Here is a 22,455-nt window from a genome sequence, read left to right as displayed (position 1 = left end):
TTTTTTAAAATTACACTAATGTAGAACTACAGCAAATGAGAAAATTAATATTTGTGATCTGTAGCTACCAGAATATGGCATATCACTGAACAGTTTGGCTGTCGTTTGGCATATCACAGAACAATGCAGCCCATTTTGGGACTGGAGTATCAAATACCTTGCCAGAATTTGAGAGAGAGAGAGAGAGAGAGAGAGAGAGACACAGAGAGCGTGTGTGTGTGTGTTAAAGTCACTTAAGTCTCACAAATATTTTGAAAACATACAAATCCAATTGGTTGTAATCAACCCTGATCTGATGTGAATTGAATGATCGGTTGCTTTAAATATCGTTGATCCATAGAGTAAGAGATTATTCTTGATTTTTGTGTGACTGTGTGCTTTACCTTTTACTCCGTTTTTTAATTTTATTTAGGAGATGGCTATACGAGCACTGAAACAGACTGGCAGCAGAAGCATTGAAGCAGCTTTGGACTACATTAGTAAGATGGGCTATCTGGATCCTAGAAATGAACAGATAGTGCGTGTAATTAAACAGACCTCTCCAGGTAAGAATAGTTTCCTTTAAATTATATCTCTATTTCTTGCAATATATTTATTTTTAAATTGAATTTGTTGCCGGTAAAAAGAGCAGAATTGATCGAATGGGCAGGAGTTTTCTGTTCACACCACAGCTAAAGCAAGGACAACAGCAACACAAGCTTCTCCATTCAGTCCTGTCAGTGTGCCTCAACCCTTTTCTGTGTAATCCACTTTAAGCAGAAAGAGGGCGAGGCCCTGGATATGCCACAGCAAACTGGACATACATTCTGTAACAAGGTTCCTAATCCAATAGCAATCTAGTGTTGCAGACTGGAAATTCCCAGCAACTTGTGGCCTTAAATTCTATTGAATCCTTGAAGGGACCTTTAGATCATCTGCTAAGACCTCCTATATAACATAGTTTATTAACTTTCACCCAGATACCCCTGTATTGAGCACAATAACTTGTTTGACTAAATTATAACTTGTGTTTGGCTAAAGCAGATCTTCCAGAAACCATCCAGTCTTGATTTGAAGACATCAAGATTTGGAGAATCCATCACTTCCCATGGTAGCTTGTTCCAGTGATTAATCACTCTCGCTGTTTAAAATGTATGCCTAATTTACAGAGGTAAAATCGCCTCCCTACTCCTAGGCTTAATCTACTCTACGGAGTTTTGCTGGCATAGCTGTGTTGGCTAGCAGTGTGGGGGAAAAAATCACCCCTGCGGCAGACACATAGTTGTGTTGGCAAAACCCCCAATGTAGACACAACTATGCCCACAGAAGAGTGCTTTGGTGGGCATGGCTAATGTTGTTCAGGGAGGTAGGCTAGCTTTGCCGGCAGAACTCCTGTGGGCTTAGACTGCATTTCCACTAGAGGGATCTACCAGCATAGCTATGCTGGCGTAGCTATACGGCAAAGGCTCTGTAGTGTACTCAAGTAGTGTCACTACTTTCCTCTTTATAGTTCCAAGGATCCCATTAGCCCTTTTTGCCACAGAATCGCACTGGGAGCTCATTTTGAGTTGCTTCTCTACTACCACCGCTAAATTCTTTTCAGAGTCCCTGCTTTCCAGGACATAGTCCCCCATTCTGTAGGTATGGCCTGGGTTCTTTGTTCCTAGATGTAAAACACTGCAGTTGGTTTTATTAAAATGTATTTTATTTGAATGGGCCCAGCTATCAAGAAATCCTTTTGCTCTCTATTAGAGCTGGTTGGGAATTTTTTGACAAAATGTTTTTTGTCAGAAGATTTCAATTAGTAGAAACAGAAACTTTTTCACAGGAATGTGCTAGTTTCAATGAAACTTTCATTGGGAGGATTTCTCAGGTCCTTGGAATTTCTGGTCAGAGAGAGAGAGAGAGAGAGAGAGAACCCCTCCCCCACAGAGTAACCAGTAGCCTGCTGGAAAATGAATAGGCATCCTCTAAGTGGCTCGAGGGATAGCATTGTCATTACTAGGATGAGGGAAAAGAAGTGGGATAGGCTTAAGAGCAAACTGGGGATGGCCACTTCTCTGGCCAGAGGTGGGTTTTCATATGTCACAGGTAACGTGTAATGTTCTAAGATCCTGTCTGTATTGGAAAACTTGTATCTAAGTAATTAACAAAATCAACTTAAAATCAGTTTAGTTATAGTGGCACAATTCCCTAATATAAATGCAGTTAAATTGATTTAGCTTAATGCAGTAACTTCACACACCATCCTTCCCTGCCCCAGATCTCACTAAGGGCACGCTACAGGTCCAGGGGCTGTGCTGGGGAGAGTGTTAAGACTGGGCAAGTCTAATGAGGAGTGGCTGGGAAGAGGAAAAGCTGGTGGAAGGGAAAGGCCCATGGAGGTTACTTGGAAAGGCTGGGGACTTGTTCTGCAAAGACATTTCTCCTGTTGGTGGTGGTAGAGCGCAGTCCCTGGTAGCCACTGTGAGGTGGGGAGGAGCTGCTTGTGTGGTGGCATATGGCTCTGGGTTCTGCCATGTGTGGGGTTGGGCCTTGCTGCCTTTTCTACAAATCCTGCAATGTATGGGGATCTGGGGAAAGGCGGGTACTTGCAGAGATTTCGTATTCCAGGCCCCTTTCAGGAGTTTTATGTGTGAGATGATAATCTGGCAAACAGAGAGGTAATTGCCAGGGTTCCTCTCTCCTTTTTTGGACTTGGATGTAAGGCATGCGTAGACAGGGCCACAGATAAGCATTAGGGAGAATTTAAAATAATGTTGACAGAACTATTTAATAACCGTGTTTTGCCTTATGGTAGGGTGGCTCTCAAATACATTAAAATCCTTAACTCCTTATTGTACATATATTCCCTTTGATAGCTCAGTTCACATTTTTGAGACCCCATTCTTGCAATCTTTGCTGTATAAAAGTTCTGATTGTTTTTCATTTTCTTTTGCTTTTACTTCCTGATCACATCCTAGTGTCATTTAAACAGAATGCCAGAGTATGGAGATTTTAGGATCAAATGACTATTGCAACTGTTTAAAGCCTTTGATCAAAGTTGTGTCAGCCTTTACTTTGTGATCCTCAAAGATGCAAAACTCAGGTGGCTTGTGATTGGTGTGTGTCTGTTTGACATGCCAAAAAAGCATTTTGATTGGTTTGGTAGACCTCCTACAATTGATTAGATGGCAAACAAGCTTTCCTGGAAGCTTTTCGATTCCCATTGTGAGAGTTTAAACCCTTGCCTCAGAGATTCCAAGTTTGGTCTGTGGGATGTACATTTTCAAATCCTTTTCCTTTCTTCATATGGTTTTAACTTTACTATTAAAATTGATAGCACATTTTTAGCATGCAACTGAGAGCCAAATGGAGCCTATCTAACATCAGCTGTGGATGAGACTCAGAGAGTGCATGCTTAGTAATCAGTGTTCTCTGTGGCTTTAGTTAGTGGACACTACAAAATATACTAAGACGTAAACCCCTCCAGATGAAAGAGATTAGCCTTAAATTTTGCCCTGTTAGATAGGAGGATGTGGGCAAAAATCATTTCCAGTGAGTCACATAGTCAGTACCTCCACAGACCCAAACACTCCTCAGTCTGATCAGATTCACTGAAGCTGTCCCAGGAGATATAAATTATATCTCTGTACCAGCAAGGTCCCATGCAGAACTCCAAAGGAGGACGGTAATGTTCTCACTGTTGCTTTCCTTCATGGTTCCTGAGGGGAAGCAGCTTCAGTTTGCATTCACTGCTCCCTATGTGCCATGCCAGCAGATATGCTGAGCGGATGTGCTGCATCAGTGCACCTGCAAGACACATCCCTATCCAGGCCTGTGCCAACCACTCTTCATTGCTGTGCTGCCCCAGTATGACACCACTGCTACATGGGAGATTTCTGCTCCACATCCATATGTATCCCTGGGGACCTTCTCCAAGGGATAATTGGCACTCGCATAAGCCATAGTAAACCCTTGATAAATTTGGCCTGGTGTTTTATCACAGAAAAAAAACAGCTGCATGTAATAGGAGACTTAATTTTATAAAACAATGAAATTTTGGCCAGTTTTATTTTTTTGATAGTGCACTGTTTTGAATGTAAACTCTTTGGGGTAGGAGCTGCTGCTTCAACATTCATTTGGACCATGTTGTAATACAGACAAGCAATAGTAGTATTGTTTTAATTTGTGTTCTGCTAGCCTGTTAGTGATTCTCTTCTCCCGTTGATGTAGCATCCCTAGACCGCAGTATTTCAGGTTCTCTGGACCTCAAATCTGCTGCTCCCAACTCTTTGCGATTCCTGACTCTGATACTGTTCCAGCTTTTAAAGCCAAGCTATAGTGTAACCTGATAATTTCATAACTAAAATATATTCGAGCTTCTATTTTCATGATTTGGTAAAACTCCAGGTTATTCATGTAATGAAAAATGTTGTAGACCTGAAGTTTATTAGTAGTACTTTAAATGGTCAGGGTGCTTATTCTAATCTGGTTTGATTTTGGTAACAGAGACACGATACAAAAATATTTGTTTGTGTATAGATGAATGGGTTATGTAATGTAATTTGTTCAGATGAATTGTTTCCTAACGTTCTTTTGTCTTTTTACAAAGGAAAGGGTATTGTGCCAAATAATGTAGCCCGCAGGCCAAGCTTTGAAGGATCAAATGAGTCTTTTCCGTCCTACCATCAGATCACTAATACAGCCTATGAAGGGACGAGCTTTGGAGCAGAAGGTGCAAATATGCTTAGTGAAGTTCCCAGGACATACATGGACTATTTACTTTCTGCTTCGCAGTCTGCAGCCATGAATGCTCCAGTACAAAGACCTTCTGGAGTAGGCTCTCACAGCACACCTGGGAGCCATCAACAAAAAACATATTCTGCAAATATAGAATCTCCTGTGATAAATTATCCAGTGACTAATCACAGCAGCCAGGCTTTACAGCTACAGGCCACGCATGGCTCAAACAGCCCACATTACAGCAGGCAGCATATGATGGTGCAGGGGGAACCTATGGGGTATGGTGTACAGCGGAGTCCATCTTTCCAAAATAAGATGCAGCAGGAGGGAGGATATGCAAATCTTCCAAATAAAGGGACAGTTCAAAATAACTCTGGTCATGCATTTCAGCAGGCACCAGCAAGTCTATATATACATACTCATCACAAACAAACAAGCCCTTCCTCTCATCAGATGCATGTGATAGCCAGAGGTCCAGTATTTGCTAATGACTTTTCAGACAGTCCACCGCAGAATCTAATAGCTCCATCTAGAAATAGCTTGAACATGGACCTGTATGACATGAATAATCCTCAAGTTCAGCAGTGGCAAACGGCAGCATCGTCACACCGTGATTCTTTACAAAACCCAGGAATAGAAACATCCCCACGGCAACATGTATCCTTCAGACCAGATGCCTCCGTGCCAAGCAGAACTAACTCGTTTAACAACCACCAGCAGCAGCAAGTGCCAGTATCTATAAGACAGGTTCCTCCAGGAAAACCCGATCCTTCAATTACATCTCCAAATACCATCACAGCAGTCACATCTGCTCATATTCTCCAACCAGTGAAGAGTATGAGAGTGATGAGACCTGAACCTCAAACAGCTGTTGGGCCTTCTCACCCTGGCTGGCTACCTGCACAAGCCCCACCTGTGGATGGCCTAGAGATTATTGAACAGCACCCACTTCCTGTTGGAGGAGCTAACACCTATCAACTAGATGTTGATTACAGTAATCAGGAGCCAAGGTGTCCACCACCACCATATCCTAAGCATCTGTTACTTCCCGGGAGCTCTGAGCAATTTGATATAAACTGTTTGTGTATGGGTGTAGAACAGACCCTCCGGGTAGTCCCCAGTTCAACGTGCAATAAAGCTGAGGAAAATGGTGAAAGAAATGACAAAAGCAGCAAGAATTCTAAAGTGGAAAAAACAAGCAAGGATAAAAAGCAGATCCAAACATCTCCTGTGCCAGTGCGAAAAAACGGCAAAGATGAGGAAAAAAGAGAATCCCGAATTAAGAGTTATTCACCATTTGCCTTCAAGTTCTACATGGAACAACATGTGGAGAATGTCTTAAAGACCTACCAGCAAAAAATCAACAGAAGATTACAGCTGGAGCAAGAAATGGCCAAAGTAATTCTATTTGCTTTGTTTTAATAAATGCAAATCAAGGTCAGATTGGTAAAGGAGTAACATTAATCATCTGAAAAGAATAAAATTTTCAAACCAAGGTGCCTAAAGTTAGGCTCCTGTGTGGAGCTACAAGTGCTCAGCACCTCTTAGTCCAGGCCACTTTTATTTAGGAGCCTAAATGTGCACTTAGGAGCCTATTTTAGGCACCCATGTAGTAAATTTTGACTATACATGCGATGATATAATTTTCTACCCCCCCAAAAAAAAAGCTGTTAAGAAAACACAGAGTTTGCTTGGGCAAGGACTTGGGCAAGTCAAAAGATACCAAAGCAAAGGTTACACTTGCAACACCCTGTGGAGCTGTTGCTTCAGCCCCATACCACCTTAAAAAGTCTGCAGAAGCTCTTCTTTCAATCCTCATTCCCATACCAGTTTCAGTTTAGGTGATTAGCCAGTTGACTACAAATCTAACTTAGCTGGACACACAGGTTCAGCGGAGTTTTCTGTAGATACATGCTTAATGATCTTAGAAGAAATATTTGTATGTACAATGATCATTTGAAAATAACTCAGACAAGTGATTCCCTCTGGGATAAGGCATGCACTGCATCTCTACTCCTGCAATGCCAAATTCCAACTGTCAAATCTCAGCCGTTTTGACTGTAGGGCTGATTAAAACAAAGTTGCAATTATTTTTTGTAATGGTGGACGTGTTCCTCCTCTCCTTACACACCCATGCATCTGCGCACTCTCCTCGCTTAAAGGAACAGATGAGTTGTTCGCTTAAACTTTTTTTTTTTTTTTTTTAAATCACTTTCAGGAAGAAACCAAGCATGAAATATTTCTACCAACAAGGGAAACTTTTGAAAATTTCAAGCAACTGAAAACTGGAGATCAGACTAGAAACTGATACACAGCCCAAGCTGTAGTCTGATAATGACTAGTACCTTTCTATAATTAATTCTAAAAGCTCTAAGGGAGGCCATTTTAAATAAGTAATTAATAATGGTTAATAATTGCCCAGTCTTGTAAAGTACTCAACTTCCATTGAAGTCCATTGAATCAGGTGCTAATATTGCACTGGGAAATCTCAACATTGCAGCCAGGAGTTAAACAAACAGTGCCTCTAAAATACCTGTGAAAGATCTGAATTTTAGTGACTACATTAACAATGCAAGATTCTCACTGCAAACTGCAGTTTACATTTCATTGTTTGGGTTTTAGCATACAGTGCCCTGCCACAGATACGTTCCAAAAATAGCCTGTAAGGTCTTGTCAACACTTAAAAAATACCTTTATTAGGTTGACTTACAGCCACTGCTGTAATTACATCAGCGGTGGCTGATGTCCACACTACTCTCTTTGAGTCGGTGGAGTGCGTCCTCATCAGGAGCATTTCCACCGACCTAAGGGGCAGTGTGGGAAACTGAGTGCCTGGTCTCTCCCTGCCGGGAGCCCAAAAGCTCCCAGGCTCCCTGTGGGCTCCCACCTCTCACTCCCTGGTCCTAGCTGGGGGAAACCATCAGGACTTCTCCATTCCCCTTTCTCTCTCAGGAGCTGGGAGAAGCTGCTTGGGAATTTCTCTGTTCCCCACTCACCTCCAGAATGGGCAGCCATGTCAATTTCACGGCTCAGCTGTGTAATTGACAAGGCTGCCCTGGCAGGGAGCAGGTAGAGAAGCACCTGGACTTCTTGCCCCGGCTCCCAGCCATAGAGCGGAGACCAGAAACCCAGGCTGCTGCAAGCCCGTGTGGCTGGTAGCCACCCAGGCTTGGGCTTTTTATCGCTCCAATGGAGCGGTAAAATTGATAAGAATGACAGCCCCACTGCCAATATAAGAGGACACAGTGTCTACACTGACATTGCGTTGCCCTAACGATGCCAACAAAAGCCCTACACCTCTCATCGAGGTGGTTCTATTTTGTAAAAAAACCAGGGCAGTTTTGTTTTGTGGGGGGGTTCATTGCAGTGCGTAAACCACCTCTGTTTTGTCAACCAAAGCTGACTTTGATTGACAAAACTCTCTAGTGTAGACGAGGCCAAAGGAGCAGGTTGCATTAGCTCCTTTCTTTTTAGTCTGTCTTTCTCCCCTCACTTTGTTATTCAAAAGGATTTTGAGCTAAAAACTAAAACCCCACACACACCAACACCCCACCAAACCCTACCCTCTGAAACAAATTGTTAGATACAGTGATGTACTGTGATATTCCCCATCCTGAATATCAAAGTTTTCACCCTAGATTAAAGCACCAGCAGCACACACCACTCTCAGGAATCTTTAAAACAGAAAGAATAATTTCACATGAAAATACTAGATACTGCCTTTGTATTTCACATACGTATGTACCGCTTCTCACTTTTAAAAATTTTTTGGCTTGAATCTGGATTTGGCTTGAATTCAGATTTATTTTTTTGGCTTGAATCTGACAATACGTCCTACTTGTCCTGCAGGTTTCCCTTAATCTCCCTTTCTCTTCTCTTTGTTTATAGATTTTATTTTTAAATAGACTCCACATCAAGGGGCTCCCATCCAAAGCTTTGGGAGTCCTTGACATACATTTTAAAAGCACCAGAGAGTAGGAGATACAAAATAATTATCAACTAAATCAGCAGCAACAACCTTTCCTCCCATTCTATTGCATACTTGATCACTCTAAGGTCAGAAGGGACCAATATGATTATCTAGTCTGACCTGCACAACACAGGCCATAGAACCTCACCCATCCACTCCTGTAATAGACCGCTAACCTATGTCTGAGTTATTAAAGTCCTCAAATCATGGTTTAAAGACTTTAAGGTACAGATAATCTACCAGCAAGTGAGCCGTGCCCCATGCTACAGAGGAAGGTCAAAACCCTCCAGAGCCTTTGCTAATCTGCCCTGGGGGAAAATTCCTTCCTGACCCCAAATATGGCACAGCTCACCAGCCAGACACCCAAGAAAGAATTCTCTGTAATAACTCAGAACCCACCCTCTCTAACATCCCTTCACAGGTCATTGGCATATCTACCACCACTTCACTCCTCTGATGGTTAGAAACCTGCATCTAATTTCAAGTCTAAACTTCCTGATGACTAGTTTACATCCATTAGTTCTTGTGTCCACAGTGGGGCTGAACTTTAATTCCTCTCCCTCCCTGTTATTTATCCCTCTGATGTATTTGTAGAGAGCAATCATATCTCCCCTCAGCCTTCTTTTGGTTAGACTAAATGAGCCAAGCTCTTTGAGTCTCCTCTCATAAGGCAGGTTTTTCATTCCTTGGATCATCCTAGTAGCCCTTCTCTGCACCTGTTACGGTTTGAATTCATCTTTCTTAAACATGGGAGACCAGAACAGCACACAGTATTCAAGATGAGGTCTCACCAGTGCCTTGTATAATGGTACTAACACCTCCCTATCTCTACTGGAAATACCTCGCCTGATGCATCCAAGGACCGCATTAGCTTTTTTCACAGCCACATTACATTGGCGGCTCATAGTCATCCTGTGATCATCCAATACACCCAAGTCCTTTTCCTCCTCTGTCACTTCCATCTGATGCATCCCCAGCTTATAGCAAAAGTTCTTGTTATTAGTCCCTAAGTGCATGACCTTGCACTTTCCACTATTAAATTTCATCCTATTTCTATTACTCTAGTTTACAAGGTTATCCAGATCTTCCTGTATGATATCCCAATCCTTCTCTGTATTGGCAATACCTCCCAATTTTGTGTGATCCGCAAACTTTATTAGCACATTCTCACTTTTTGTGCCAGGGTCAGTAATAAAAAGATTAAATAAGATTGGTCCCAAGACCAATCCCTGAGGAACTCCACTAGTAACCTCCCTCCAGGCTGACCGTTCACCTTTCAGTATGACCTGTTGTCATCTCCCCTTTAACCAGTTCCTTATCCACCTTTCAATTTTCATATTAATCCCCATCTTTTCCAATTTTACGAATAATTCCCCATGTGGAACTGTATCAGATGCCTTATTTAAATCTAGGTAAATTAGATCCACTGCATTCCCTTTGTCTAAAAAATCTCTTATCTTTTCAAAAAAGGAGATCAGGTTGGTCTGGCATATTTTACCTTTTGTAAAGCCATGTTGTATTTTATCCCAATTACCGTTAACCTCAACATCCTTAACTTTCAAAAAAATTTCCAAGACCTTGTATACTACTGAGGTCAAACTAACAGACCTGTAGTTACTCGGATCATGTTTTTTCTTTTCTTAAAAATAGGAACTATGTTAGCAATTCTCCAGCCATATGGTACAGCCCCTGAGTTTACAGATTCATTAAAAAATCTTTGCTAATGGGTTTGCAATTTAATGTTCTAGTTCCTTTAATGTTCTTGGATGGAGATTATCTGGCCTCCCCGATTTAGTCCCATTAAGCTGTTCGAGTTTGGCTTCTACCTCGGATGTGGTAATTTCTACCTCCATATTCTCATTTCCATTAGCCACCCTTCCACTATCCCCAAGCTCATCATTAGTCTCATTAAAAATGGAGGCAAAGTATTTGTTTAGATATTCGGTTATGCCTAGATCATCCCTAACCTCCACCCCATCCTCAGTGCTTAGCAGTCTCACTTCTTTCTTTATTTTCTTCCTATTTATAGAACCTTTTACTATTGGTTTTAATTCCCTTTGCAAGGTCCAACTCTACGTGGATTTTGGCCTTTCTCACTTTATCTCTATATGTTCTGACCTCCAAGAAGTAGCTTTCCTTGCTGATCCCTCCCATCTTCCACTCCTTGTAGGCTTTCTGCTTTCTCTTAATCACCTGTCTGAGATGCTTACTCATCCAGCTTAGTCTACACCCTTGCTTATGAATGTTTCCCCCTTCTTTGGGATGCAGGCTTCAGATAGTTTCTGCAACTTTGACTTTAACTAATTCCAATCTCCTCCACCTTTATATTCATGAGTTTTTCAGTCCAGTCCACTTCCTCAACTAATACCCTTACTTTTTTAAAGTTAGCCCTTTTGAAGTCAGACACTAGTCACAGATCTGTTTTTGTTTATCCTTCCATTTAGTTTAAACTGAATTAGCTTATGGTCGCTCGATCCAAGGTTGTCCCCTACAACCAGTTCTCATATGAGGTCCTCACTACTCACCAATACCGAATCTAAATGGCATTCCCTCTTGTTGATTCAGTAATTATTTGGTGAAGGAATCTGTCAGCTATCACATCCAGGAAAATCTGGGTCCTATTATTACTGCGAGCATTTGTCCTCCAGTCTATATCTGGGACGTTAAAGTTGCCCATAATCACACAGTTCCCTGTAGCATTTACTTCATTAAAAGCCTTAAAGTGGTCTCTATCTATGTCCAAATCAGATCCCGGTGGTCTGTAGCACACCCCAGGCACTATCCCAGGGGAAACTCTAGTAGTTCTCTTCCCCAATGTGATTTTTACCCAGACAGACTCTGTCTTATCAACTCCATCACTTCTAATTTCTTTACAGTCTACCTCATCATTGATATACAATGGTACTCCACCACCTTTGCCTTTATATTTGTCTTTCCTAAACAGCACATACTCTTCAATATTTGTACACCAGTCATGACTACTATTCCACCATGTTTCTGTTATCCCTATAATATCTGGTTTCACTTCCTCTACCAGTAGCTGTAGTTCCTCCATTTTGTTACCCGGGCTCCTCGCATTGGTATACAAACATTTTAATTTTTGTTGTTTTAGCTTTGCTCATGCTCCTTACCTGATTTGGTAGTCATTCTACTGCCAATATCACCTGTTAGACTGGTATTTACACGACCCTTCCTCTTAATGTCCTTTCTGCTCCCCACTGATGTGTCCTTTCTTACTTCATTTTCCTCCCTCTCAATGTTAAAATCAGGCGTGGAGATTACCTGGGCATCTCCCAACCATCTCCCCCAGCTCCCTAGTTTAAAACTCTCTTAATCAGTTGTGCCAGCCTCCATCCTAGAAGTGCATTTCCCTCCCTGCTCAGGTGAAGTCCATCCCAAGAGAACAGTCCTCTGTCCATGAATGCCACCCAGTGATCATACATCCCAAAGCCCTCCTTATAGCACCACTGCCTGAGCCATCTGTTGATCATCAGAATCTTGTCATGCCTTTGTTGTCCTCTAGGGACAGACAGAATCCCACTGAAGGTCATGTGAGCCTCGATTTCCTTAAGAATCTTCCCCAGCCTGGCATAGTCTCCTTTGATACATTCTAGTGAGAATCTAGCTATTTCAGTTGTCCTCACATGAAGGACAATCAGTGGATTCTTTCCCTCTCCCGTTAGGATTCTCTTCAGCCTCAGGTCCACATCCTCTAACATTACAGCTTAGCAAATCCGCATTGCACTTTCCCATTAGACAGAAATCCCACTCTCAATTGGCTCAACCTTCAGCCGATGCCTTCTTAAACAGATGGACTTTGTGTAGTGTCCAGAAAGCCAATGAATTCAGGACCTTGGGGGCACAGCATTGCAAAGGAAAGGGACCTTTACAGAGAATGCTGTGCCAGCATCTCCCTCCCTTATGTAGTAAAGGAATCAAGCTCAAGGTCTTGCCTCTGCTGATCACATCTGTGGCAACATGGCACAGGGAGAGAAGTTGTCTGTTCAGTAAGCAGCTCCCACTCCATTTAGTATTTCATAGGATCAATATTTTAAACTCCACCCAGAAACCAACGAAATCCAGTGCAGAAAACAGCACTGATAATATGCTATCACCAAGAAGCGCCACTTGATAAATGGACTGCTGCATCTTGCACCAGCTTACATTTCTGGATAGATTTAAGATGTAGGTCCGTGTGGAATGTACAGCAGTAACACTGTCTCAAGATAACAAAGGCATAGATCATAGTAGCAAGGTCCATGTCTGAAAGGAACAGTTGCAATCTCCTGGTCAGACTTGTCTTGTTAAAATAAACTCCTTCTGTCAGTCACTCTAGAGAGACTGCTTACCATTTGTTAATTCTGTGCAGCGTGAAAGCAGTTCCAGCAAAGATGTACAGAAAATTGAGATAATGCCAGGATGCAGTGAAAAATTGCAAGTGTTTCAAAAATACATCTATAGACAGAGAGAGAACAAACAAACTCGTGTCTTTTTTCTTGTCCATGGTTAATTTCTTCTAATCACATGCTTTCAAAATGCTAGTTTGATTGGTCTCTGGCTGTGAATGTAATTATACTAGCTGTTCTGGTTTGTTTTTTCTTATTAAGGCCGGCCTTTGTGAAGCAGAGCAGGAGCAAATGAGGAAAATTCTCTACCAAAAGGAGTCCAACTACAACAGACTTAAGAGGGCCAAAATGGACAAATCTATGTTTGTAAAAATCAAGACCCTGGGTATTGGTGCTTTTGGGGAAGTGTGCCTTGCCTGCAAAGTGGATACCCACGCCCTATATGCCATGAAAACCCTGAGAAAAAAGGATGTCCTGAATCGTAACCAAGTGGCTCATGTCAAAGCAGAAAGGGATATACTTGCTGAGGCAGACAATGAATGGGTGGTTAAACTCTATTACTCTTTTCAAGATAAAGAAAGTTTGTACTTTGTGATGGACTACATCCCTGGTGGGGACATGATGAGTCTGCTGATACGGATGGAGGTCTTTCCAGAACATCTAGCTCGATTTTATATTGCAGAGCTCACTTTGGCCATAGAGAGCGTACACAGAATGGGATTTATCCATAGAGACATCAAGCCTGACAACATTTTGATAGACCTTGATGGGCATATCAAACTGACTGATTTTGGGCTCTGTACTGGATTCAGATGGACTCACAATTCAAAGTACTATCAGAAAGGTAATGTTCTTACATGTACTCTTTGTGATGGGTGCTGTACTTTTTGCATTGAAATAAATAGTGGTCTCTCTGCAAATGTGCTAGCTTTTAGAGTATACTGAACATTTTATGCATGATAAAGGTGAATGGGCAGTGGCTTGGTGACTCTCACGCTACATTTGCTGTATTTTAGGGTATGTCAACACAGAGGGGAAAAAAGAAACCAAAGCCCACAGCAGCAAGTCTCAGAACCTGATGTTCAGGCTCAGGCTCACACTGCTGGTGCTAAAAATAGCCATGTCGCCATTCAGGCTCTGGCTTGGAAGCCTGGGGAGAGGGTGGGCTTCACAGTCCAAGCCTCCGTGTCTACGCAGCTATTTTTTAGATCCGTAGCACAAGCCCTGCAAGCTCAAGTCTGTAGACCAAGGTTCTGAGACTTGCTGTCACAGTTTTATATTTATATATTTATATATATATATATATATATATATATATATTTTTTGTTTTTTTTGCCATGAGAAGACATACTCTTAGAGTATCAGCCATTAGCTTTCAGCTACTGCTAGTTCAAGTCTCCATCAGTAGCTTAAACTGCTGCGATAGCAGTAAATTTCCAGTTCTCGCTGGTTCGGGGAGCAGCCTATTGGTGGCAAAAGGCGCTAACCATAAAAGAAATATATTTTATGTACTGTATTTCTGGCACCTGTTATCGTATGTGTGCCATTGATCAGGAATGAACAGTGTCTAAACAGTAGTCCTAGGACCGTCTGTACAGATATTCTAAACATATTATACCCATCTAGTATTTCCTTGAGAATGTGTTTCTGAAAGGCTTAGTAGGAGACTGAGAAGTAGGGCTCATTATGGGAAAATTAACCATAAAGAGAGAAATTTGAAAAATGTAAAACAATATTGCATTTAAAGTTTCAGATTAAACCAATTATTGTTTGCACTAGAGAGTGGGGAAATACTGGATGGCATAACTAGCCATTTAGTAATTTATTTTTCTCTTGAGTTGACAATTGTTGTTTTATAAATAATTCTATTAAAATAAAAAGTTTTTCTTCCTTTTTCTGTTGGAAAGGGAGTCATAGCAGACAAGACAGCATGGAGCCCAGTGATCTTTGGGATGATGTGTCCAACTGTAGATGTGGAGATAGGTTGAAAACCTTGGAGCAAAGAGCCAAAAAGCAGCATCAGAGATGTTTAGCCCACTCATTAGTTGGGACCCCTAATTACATAGCTCCTGAAGTACTGCTTCGTAAAGGTAGATGAGTTCTATTTCTTTTTCTTTCTGTTAAATGAATGGTTGTTTTTTTTTTTTTTTTGTTTTTTTGTTTTTTTAAAGCAAATGTAATTTTTGGGAAGGATGCCAGTTTGACAGCCCTGGATATTTTAAGTCACCTGTTTGACCAGTGCAAATTTCTTCGTATGCCATACCAATGTGCTTCAATATTACTCACCTTGAGGGCTGGTACTTCTGTGTCCAGGGCCGTACACTCCTTGTTTTTTCTAACGAGACAGCTAATAAAGGTGCTAGCAAGTGTCAGCAATGATACTGTTTTACTGTGAGACAGATAACCAGCCTGGGTAGTAGGAATGGGAGTGAAATCACTAGCTAATTCACATAGACATAGGGCAGTGAGCAGCCAACTGATCATATCTACTGATTAATTCAGAGCGGTGACTGTGGTGTGGAAATTATAATGTCCTAGGGATATCTCTTCCAGATTCCTGGCCAGGATTTTGGGCAACCAAAGAAGAAAAATCTTTCATGTTTTACACTGAACACTGTGTCAGAACTTGGGGAATTTACCCAGTGCTTTGTGGATGCCCATGCAGTGCAGACATGATCACTAAACCATATAGTTATGAGCTGAGATTTTCAAGATCACTGGGAGGCCTGATCATAAATCCATTGGAGTCAATGGGCACCTTTCCATTAGCTTCAATAGACTTTAGATCAAGCCCTAGAGGATTTAGCCACACAAACTGCCATTGAAATCAATGATTAAATCCTCTAGTTGGCTTTGAAAATCTCAAACTTGTGCTTTACTGTGTAGTCTCAGGAAATGACTGGTTTAAATTGCTCCTGTTTTCATGAAACCCAGTAAAGGATTGTATCTTTTCACTTATCCCTGAGCTGTATTTTAAAATTAGGTATCACCTCTATATAATCTTGGTAGTAGATCAGTCATCAAGTGTTTTATTTTCCTCAAGGAACACGGTCCATGGCAGGATAGGTCCAGAACGATGCATGACAAAATCCTTGCTCTGTCCAATTATGTGCTGCTCCCTGTCAGCCCTCAGTCACCAATGTAATGCATAAAAATACAGAGAATGATCTCTAGCTGCCGGGATTAGGATTTCTCGGCTTTCAAAAGTAGAATTTGGATCAGCCAGCAGAAAGCACACGGGAATATGGATTTTGAGTAACTGAATTTTAGATCACAAATCACACTATTGAGAATGAAAAAGTCTGAGAGAAAATGAAAACTTGGGCGGTGTTTTTCAATATTATTTAAATTGCAAGAAAAAACAATGTCAGGAAATGCTGTCTTTTGGATGCCTTTCAGGATACACTCAGCTCTGTGACTGGTGGAGCGTTGGGGTGATTCTCTTTGAGATGTTAGTGGGGCAGCCTCCTTTTCTGGCCCCCACTCCCACAGAAACCCAACTAAAGGTAGGTTAAAGCAGAATTCCAAATAGACCCTAGTTTTATTCATCATCTCCCCTGTATCTGAGCATGTCACAGACATTAATTTATCCTCATACAACTCATACGTTGTATAGAGGGGGGGGCGAAAAGAGATTAAAGGCTTGACTTTCAAAGATGCTGAGCAATCACAAATCTCTAACTCAGTGGCAGCTAAAAAAATCAGGTGGTAACTGACTTGTGGAGCTGGGAATTAAACTCCTGTATACCATTCCAGTGCCTTAGCCACAAGTTCGACCTTCCAGCCGCCCCGGGGCTGAATATCACATTTTAGCAACTCCTTTCTAAAAATGCTTACAATTTTCCTGCTTTGAAATGGGAGGGCGAGGGACTTTGGGGAGGAGGAGGATTCCTTTCTCTCTTGATGGTCAGGTCCTAATTCAAATACTTACTTTCCTTCATATTATGATTGCACTACTCTTGGGTGAATGCTGTCTAGATTTTCATTTAGCAATCTGGTAATCTGCATGGAAATACTGGTTTCAAGTACTACACATAAAGAGAAGAACCTTCTTCTAAATTGTTCACCAATGATTTTGCTATTGAAAATCATATGTTAATTATAACCTCACATTTTGTTGCAATTCCAGTATTCCAAAATTGAGCAGTGGTTGCAATTGTTTTTATTAGAAGGGGATATTTCTCCCGACACCTCTTTAAAGACAAATTGAAAAACTAAATGAATATTGAATTTAGACTAGAAACATCTGTGCAAAATGCCTATTCAAACTAGGCTGTGGAGGCATTCAGTTAGGAATAAATGCTAATTTACACTGTTGAAATCTCTTTTTTTCTCCTGTCTGTAATCCAGTGGTATTTCCTGGTTCACTAAATACCTCCCAGAAGAAACAGTTCTATGACAGCAATGATACCATAGGTTGCATGAGAACCATAATATCTGATATTACAGAAAATTATATTCTGGGAATGTTTTAGTGAACCAGAAATAATTTCACAGAGTGGGAAGAGAGGCAGAGCAAGAATAACTGTTTTTAAAAACAACTTAAATGTAAACTTTCTTTCTGCTGAGAATGCCTTCTACAGTCTGGCCAGTGAGGCTTATGCAGCATATATATTTCAGAATTAAAATCTGTTTTCATATTAGCTTTGCAGCGGTTCTCTAATATTTGTATAGCAAATGGGATCAGATCTGTATTGTCCATTCATCCTGATTTTCTTGTACTGCTCACAGCAGCCTATTTGCAAAATAGTCATCAGACTACTTGCCTTTCAAAAGTGAAAATGCTGGATGTGAACTGACCTTGTGTATACACTTTAGCACAATCAGCATGGACCAATGAAGGGTTTTTGTTCAAAAGATTAAAAGAAGATATTCAATATCTTTCTCTTCTTTAGGTGATAAACTGGGAGAGCACACTGCACATTCCCTTGCAGATCAAGCTAAGCCCTGAGGCAAGTGATCTTATCACAAAACTCTGCTGTGCTGCTGAGGAGAGACTTGGAAGAAGTGGGGCGGATGATATTAAGGCCCATCCTTTCTTTAACTCTATAGACTTCTCCACTGATATCCGCAGACAGACAGCTCCCTATGTTCCAAAGATCAGCCATCCAATGGACACCTCAAATTTTGACCCAGTTGAAGAAGAAAGTCCCTGGAATGATGCTAGTGGTGACAGTGCGAGGACATGGGACCCACTGGCCTCTTCAAACAATAAACACACAGAGCATGCCTTTTATGAGTTTACTTTCCGAAGGTTTTTTGATGACAATGGATACCCATTTAGATACCCAAAGCCTTCAGGAATTGAAGCTAGCCAGTCTGAGAAGTCTGATGCAGAAAACAAAGATGTGGTGGATCAGACTGGAGCCTGTCAACCTGTATATGTGTAAATTATTGTACTGAGTACTCCAGATAATCTTATTCACAAGTGAAAGAGGGCCTTTAGCTGACCATTTAGGACCTGATCTTGCAGTTCTTATTCAGGCATAGCTCCAGTTGAGGCATTTGTGAGTAGGGAGTCAAAAGACCGCAGGACCAGGTCCTAAATGAGCACTATAAGTTCAGGGCAGTTTCATTGTAAATAGCTATGTTGATAATTACACTTGAATTCCTGGTCTTTACCAAAATCTGCAAGGCCAGCAATCTGTTGTTGCCAGGCCTATTTTTGTTTGAAGTGAACATCCCCTACTCTGATCAACATTTACAGACTTCCACAATGTTATTTTTTAAATGAGTAAAGAGCACTTATTTTGTTTATAGCAGTTTTTTTCCTACTAAATTATAGGGATTAACTTTGACAAATCATGCTGCTGTTCTTCTTTTCTACGTTTTTATTTTATCCATGGCACTTATTACTTCACATTTAGGAAAAATGCATAAAACTGAAGAACATGTGATGAAAGGTCTCTGTGCAATAATGTTAAGAAACTAAAAGAAAAACTGCGCTCTAATTTTCTAGATTTACCAATGCCATTTTATTCACACCATGATTTTTGTCTAATTTGTATTTTCCACATTTCAAAGTTGACATAACCTTAAAGCTGCTTTATTTCTTTTTGGTTGTTGGAGTGTAATAGAAAGTGTGAGTAAGTGACAATTTGGGTGTGATTTCAGTGTCTGGTGTGTGAAGAATGTTGCATGAGCAGTGTTTTTCTATATGAAATGGCCGTTTCTTGCCATTCACAGGCAGGTCCTGTGAATCCATTTTTACTGAGGGTCTAAAATTAGACCATTTTAAACCTGTGTTGATAATGTATTGTGTGGATGATTTTCTCTCTTATGATTGTATCCAATATTAATTTTGGACAAATTGCAAAGTTATAACTGATTAGTGATTTTGTGGTCTTGATGTAATAGAGCAATTTTAGAAACATGTATCATCTGCACACAAATCTCCCCAAGAAGAATGAATTGCAAACCATTATTTACACTTACCTTGTGGCAACAGTCTAAATCTAGCTCATTCATGTAGCACACAAAGCACAGTGATCAATAGTTAAAACTTCACCATTTAACACTCACTGTCCATAACACACAGTATCCAGGCTAAAATATTTAGGTCCACGTTTTCAAATCTTAATGCCTAAAGTTAGTTTCCTAAATCCATATTTAGAGTCCTAAATTAAAGTGGACTGAATTTATAAAAGGTGCTGAGCACCTGCAATTCCCATTGAAATCAATGGGATTTGGGGGTGCTCAGCTATTATGATAATCAGACCACTTATATTTTGGTATCTGAATATGGATTTAGGCGGCTGACTTTAGTGCCTAAAGTTTGAAAATGTTAGCATTGTTAGAAAGTTATCCTGTCCTGGTATCTCTTCAATTATAATATTGCTGTGATGGAACACAATAGATCCTCGTTCCTATCTAATGATAGGCATACTTTGAAATATCAAATCTTAACTTCATTAAAATATGTATTTTATATATATATATATATGTGAGAATTATTCAAAGTGATATTGGAATACTAAAGATAATTAAGCCATACATATCTACTTTTGTTATATATAACTAAATAGATAAACAAAAAAAATCTTAATTCAGATTAGTGTAACAGTCCTATTTAAGTGATTGACATAATAACATTGAGGAAAGCACTCCTTCAGTGTGTCTTTGCTTTATTATTATTTTATTTTAAATCTGGAGCTTCAGAATTTTTCCATATATTACTCCAAATATTATTCCTTAATGTTTTTAGCATATCATATCCTATCCATTGTTTAGATATCTAAGCAACAACACATATAAATTAATCAGTCTGGACGAAACAAAAATGATTGTGTATTTGTTTACATTTGTATGAAAGGAGTGCTATGAGGTATGCAGTGCTTGTGTTGTGACAGTCCATGTAAGATTCAGTATTACTGCTTTGTTTGTTTGTTTGTTTATTTACATCTATCTGACATTCTTTCATGTGGTAGGTTCTTTCTCAGGAACTCAATTTAACTGTTATTTATTGATATATCATTGCCTTTGAAAGCTTCTACTGGCACAATTTATTATTAAAAAAATTGAATCAAAATCTAAACTGCATTGTATCTTCTTGAATACATGTTTGTGCTGTGGGGCCTGATTTGTAATGTTAATGGTGGACTTAAGCCATAAAATTCAGATCGTAGATCTCCGCTTCCTTCAAACTTGGATCCAACATTTGATTTAGGTCCTTCAATATACATTGGGCTAGTTTCTTCTCTGCACTCACAGCTAGTTTCTTCTGTAGACTCTCAGCCCCTGGCTGAGGAGTCCCCTAGCATGGAGAGTCACTAGCTGGCATAAAAACACCATGACCATGTCTTTCATCTTTTTCCATCCTCAGTGGGGGGGGGCAAAAGTTTGACCAATGTGCCACTACAGTGGGCCAAATCCCAGCTGGCATGCTGGTCCCTTGAGGTTGTAGCCAGTTGACATTGTGTAGAGCAACCCTGTGAATGACGCTGGTAAGGAGGCTGAGGGAAAACTGACCCCAGGATTGGGAGCCACTAGTGGTTCCTTTGCAATCACCATTTCAGCTGCACACAGTGGATGACGGACACAACTGAAATAATCCGGACCAAATTTTTCTGTCACCTCAAGGTTCTTAAAACCTAATCCTATTATTCCTATCTGTTATGTATTGCTACTTTAAATTATTGCAGCTTTTATAGATTATAAAGCCAGAAGGAACTAATGTTATCATCTCATTTGATCTGTATAACACAGGCAATAGTTTCCTGAATTAAATCCTGTTTGAACTAGAGCAGATCTTTAAAAACATAATCCAATCTTGATTTTTAAAATTGCCAGAGATGGAGAATCCACCACAGCCCGTGGTAAATTGTTCCAATGGTTAATTATCCTCACTGTTAAAAATTTTCGCCTTATTTCTCGTCTCCATTTGTCTAGCTTTAATTTCCAGCCATTGGTTTTTGTTTTACCTTTGTCTGCTAGGATTAAGTGCTCTCCATTATCAAATTTCTGTTCCTCGTGTAGTTACTTCTAGACTTTGCTCAAGGTACCCCTTAACACCTTTGCTTAAGCTAAATAGATTGAACTCCTTGAGTCTATCACTATAAGGTGTTTTTTACAATCAATCTTGTGGCTCTTCTCTGAACTTTCTCCAATTTATCAACATTCTTCTTGAATTGTGGACACCAGAACTGGACACACTGTTTTAGAAGCAGGTGTACCAGTGCCAAACACAGAAGTAATATAACCTCTTCACTACTAGTTGATATTTTCCTGTTTATACATCCAAAGACTGCATTAACCTTTGTAGCCACAGCCTTGTACTGGGAACTCACATTCAACTGATCTTCTAAGTCTTTTTCAGAGTCAATGATTCCCAGGATAGAGTCCCTCAGCCTGAAAGTGTGGCCTAAACTTTCATTCCTATATGTATAACTTTACATTTGGCCAATTCATACATATCGTTTGCTTCTGCCCAGCTTACCAAGTAATCCAGATTCTTGTGTGTCAGTGGCCTGCCCTCTTCAATATTTACCAGTCCTGCAATCTTTGTGTCATCTGCAAACTTTATTGGTGATTTTGTTTTCTTCCATGTCCTTGGGGGGGAAAAAGAAAAAAAAAAAAAGGTTAAATAGTATAGGCCCAAGAATCAAACACTGTGGGACCCCACTAGAAATGCACCCACTCAATAATGATTCCTTGGTTTTTAGATACACTGAGACCGGGCAGCCAGTTTTTAATCCATTTAACATGTGCCATGTTAATTTTGTATTGATCTAGTTTCTTAATCAATATGTTGTGTGGTAACCAAGCCAAATATTTAACAGAAACCTAACTATGTTACATCAACACTATTACCTTTATCAGCCAAATTTATATTCTCATCAAAAAAGATATCAAGTTAATTTGATAGGATCTGTTTTCCATAAACTCAGGTTGACTGGTATTAATTATATTACCCTTCTTTAATTCTTTGTTAATCAA

General features: G+C 40.3%; 1 protein-coding gene across 3 annotated transcripts in view; it reads left to right on the top strand.

Moving 5' to 3' along the window:
* The window catches only part of LATS2 (large tumor suppressor kinase 2), a 66,658-nt gene extending 47,263 nt beyond the window's left edge, over positions 1-19,395 (top strand). For all 3 annotated transcript variants that reach the window (XM_067562855.1, XM_067562854.1, XM_067562856.1), the window contains 6 exons: positions 413-545; positions 4,574-6,102; positions 13,282-13,864; positions 14,928-15,110; positions 16,420-16,526; positions 17,916-19,395. In XM_067562855.1, the coding sequence (XP_067418956.1) occupies positions 413-545; positions 4,574-6,102; positions 13,282-13,864; positions 14,928-15,110; positions 16,420-16,526; positions 17,916-18,410 (3,030 nt within the window). In that variant the 3' untranslated portion in view covers positions 18,411-19,395. The remainder of the gene's footprint in view (positions 1-412; positions 546-4,573; positions 6,103-13,281; positions 13,865-14,927; positions 15,111-16,419; positions 16,527-17,915) is intronic.
* Positions 19,396-22,455: the final 3,060 nt, after the last annotated feature.

The sequence above is a fragment of the Emydura macquarii genome, unplaced genomic scaffold (genome assembly GCF_026122565.2).
Source record: "Emydura macquarii macquarii isolate MOO-44397 ecotype Brisbane River unplaced genomic scaffold, CSIRO-AGI_Emac_v2 contig_2473, whole genome shotgun sequence".
In the NCBI taxonomy this organism is placed as follows: Eukaryota; Metazoa; Chordata; order Testudines; family Chelidae; genus Emydura; species Emydura macquarii.
The sequence above is the reverse complement of the archived record's forward strand: the minus strand, read 5'-3'. Positions and strand labels throughout refer to the sequence as shown.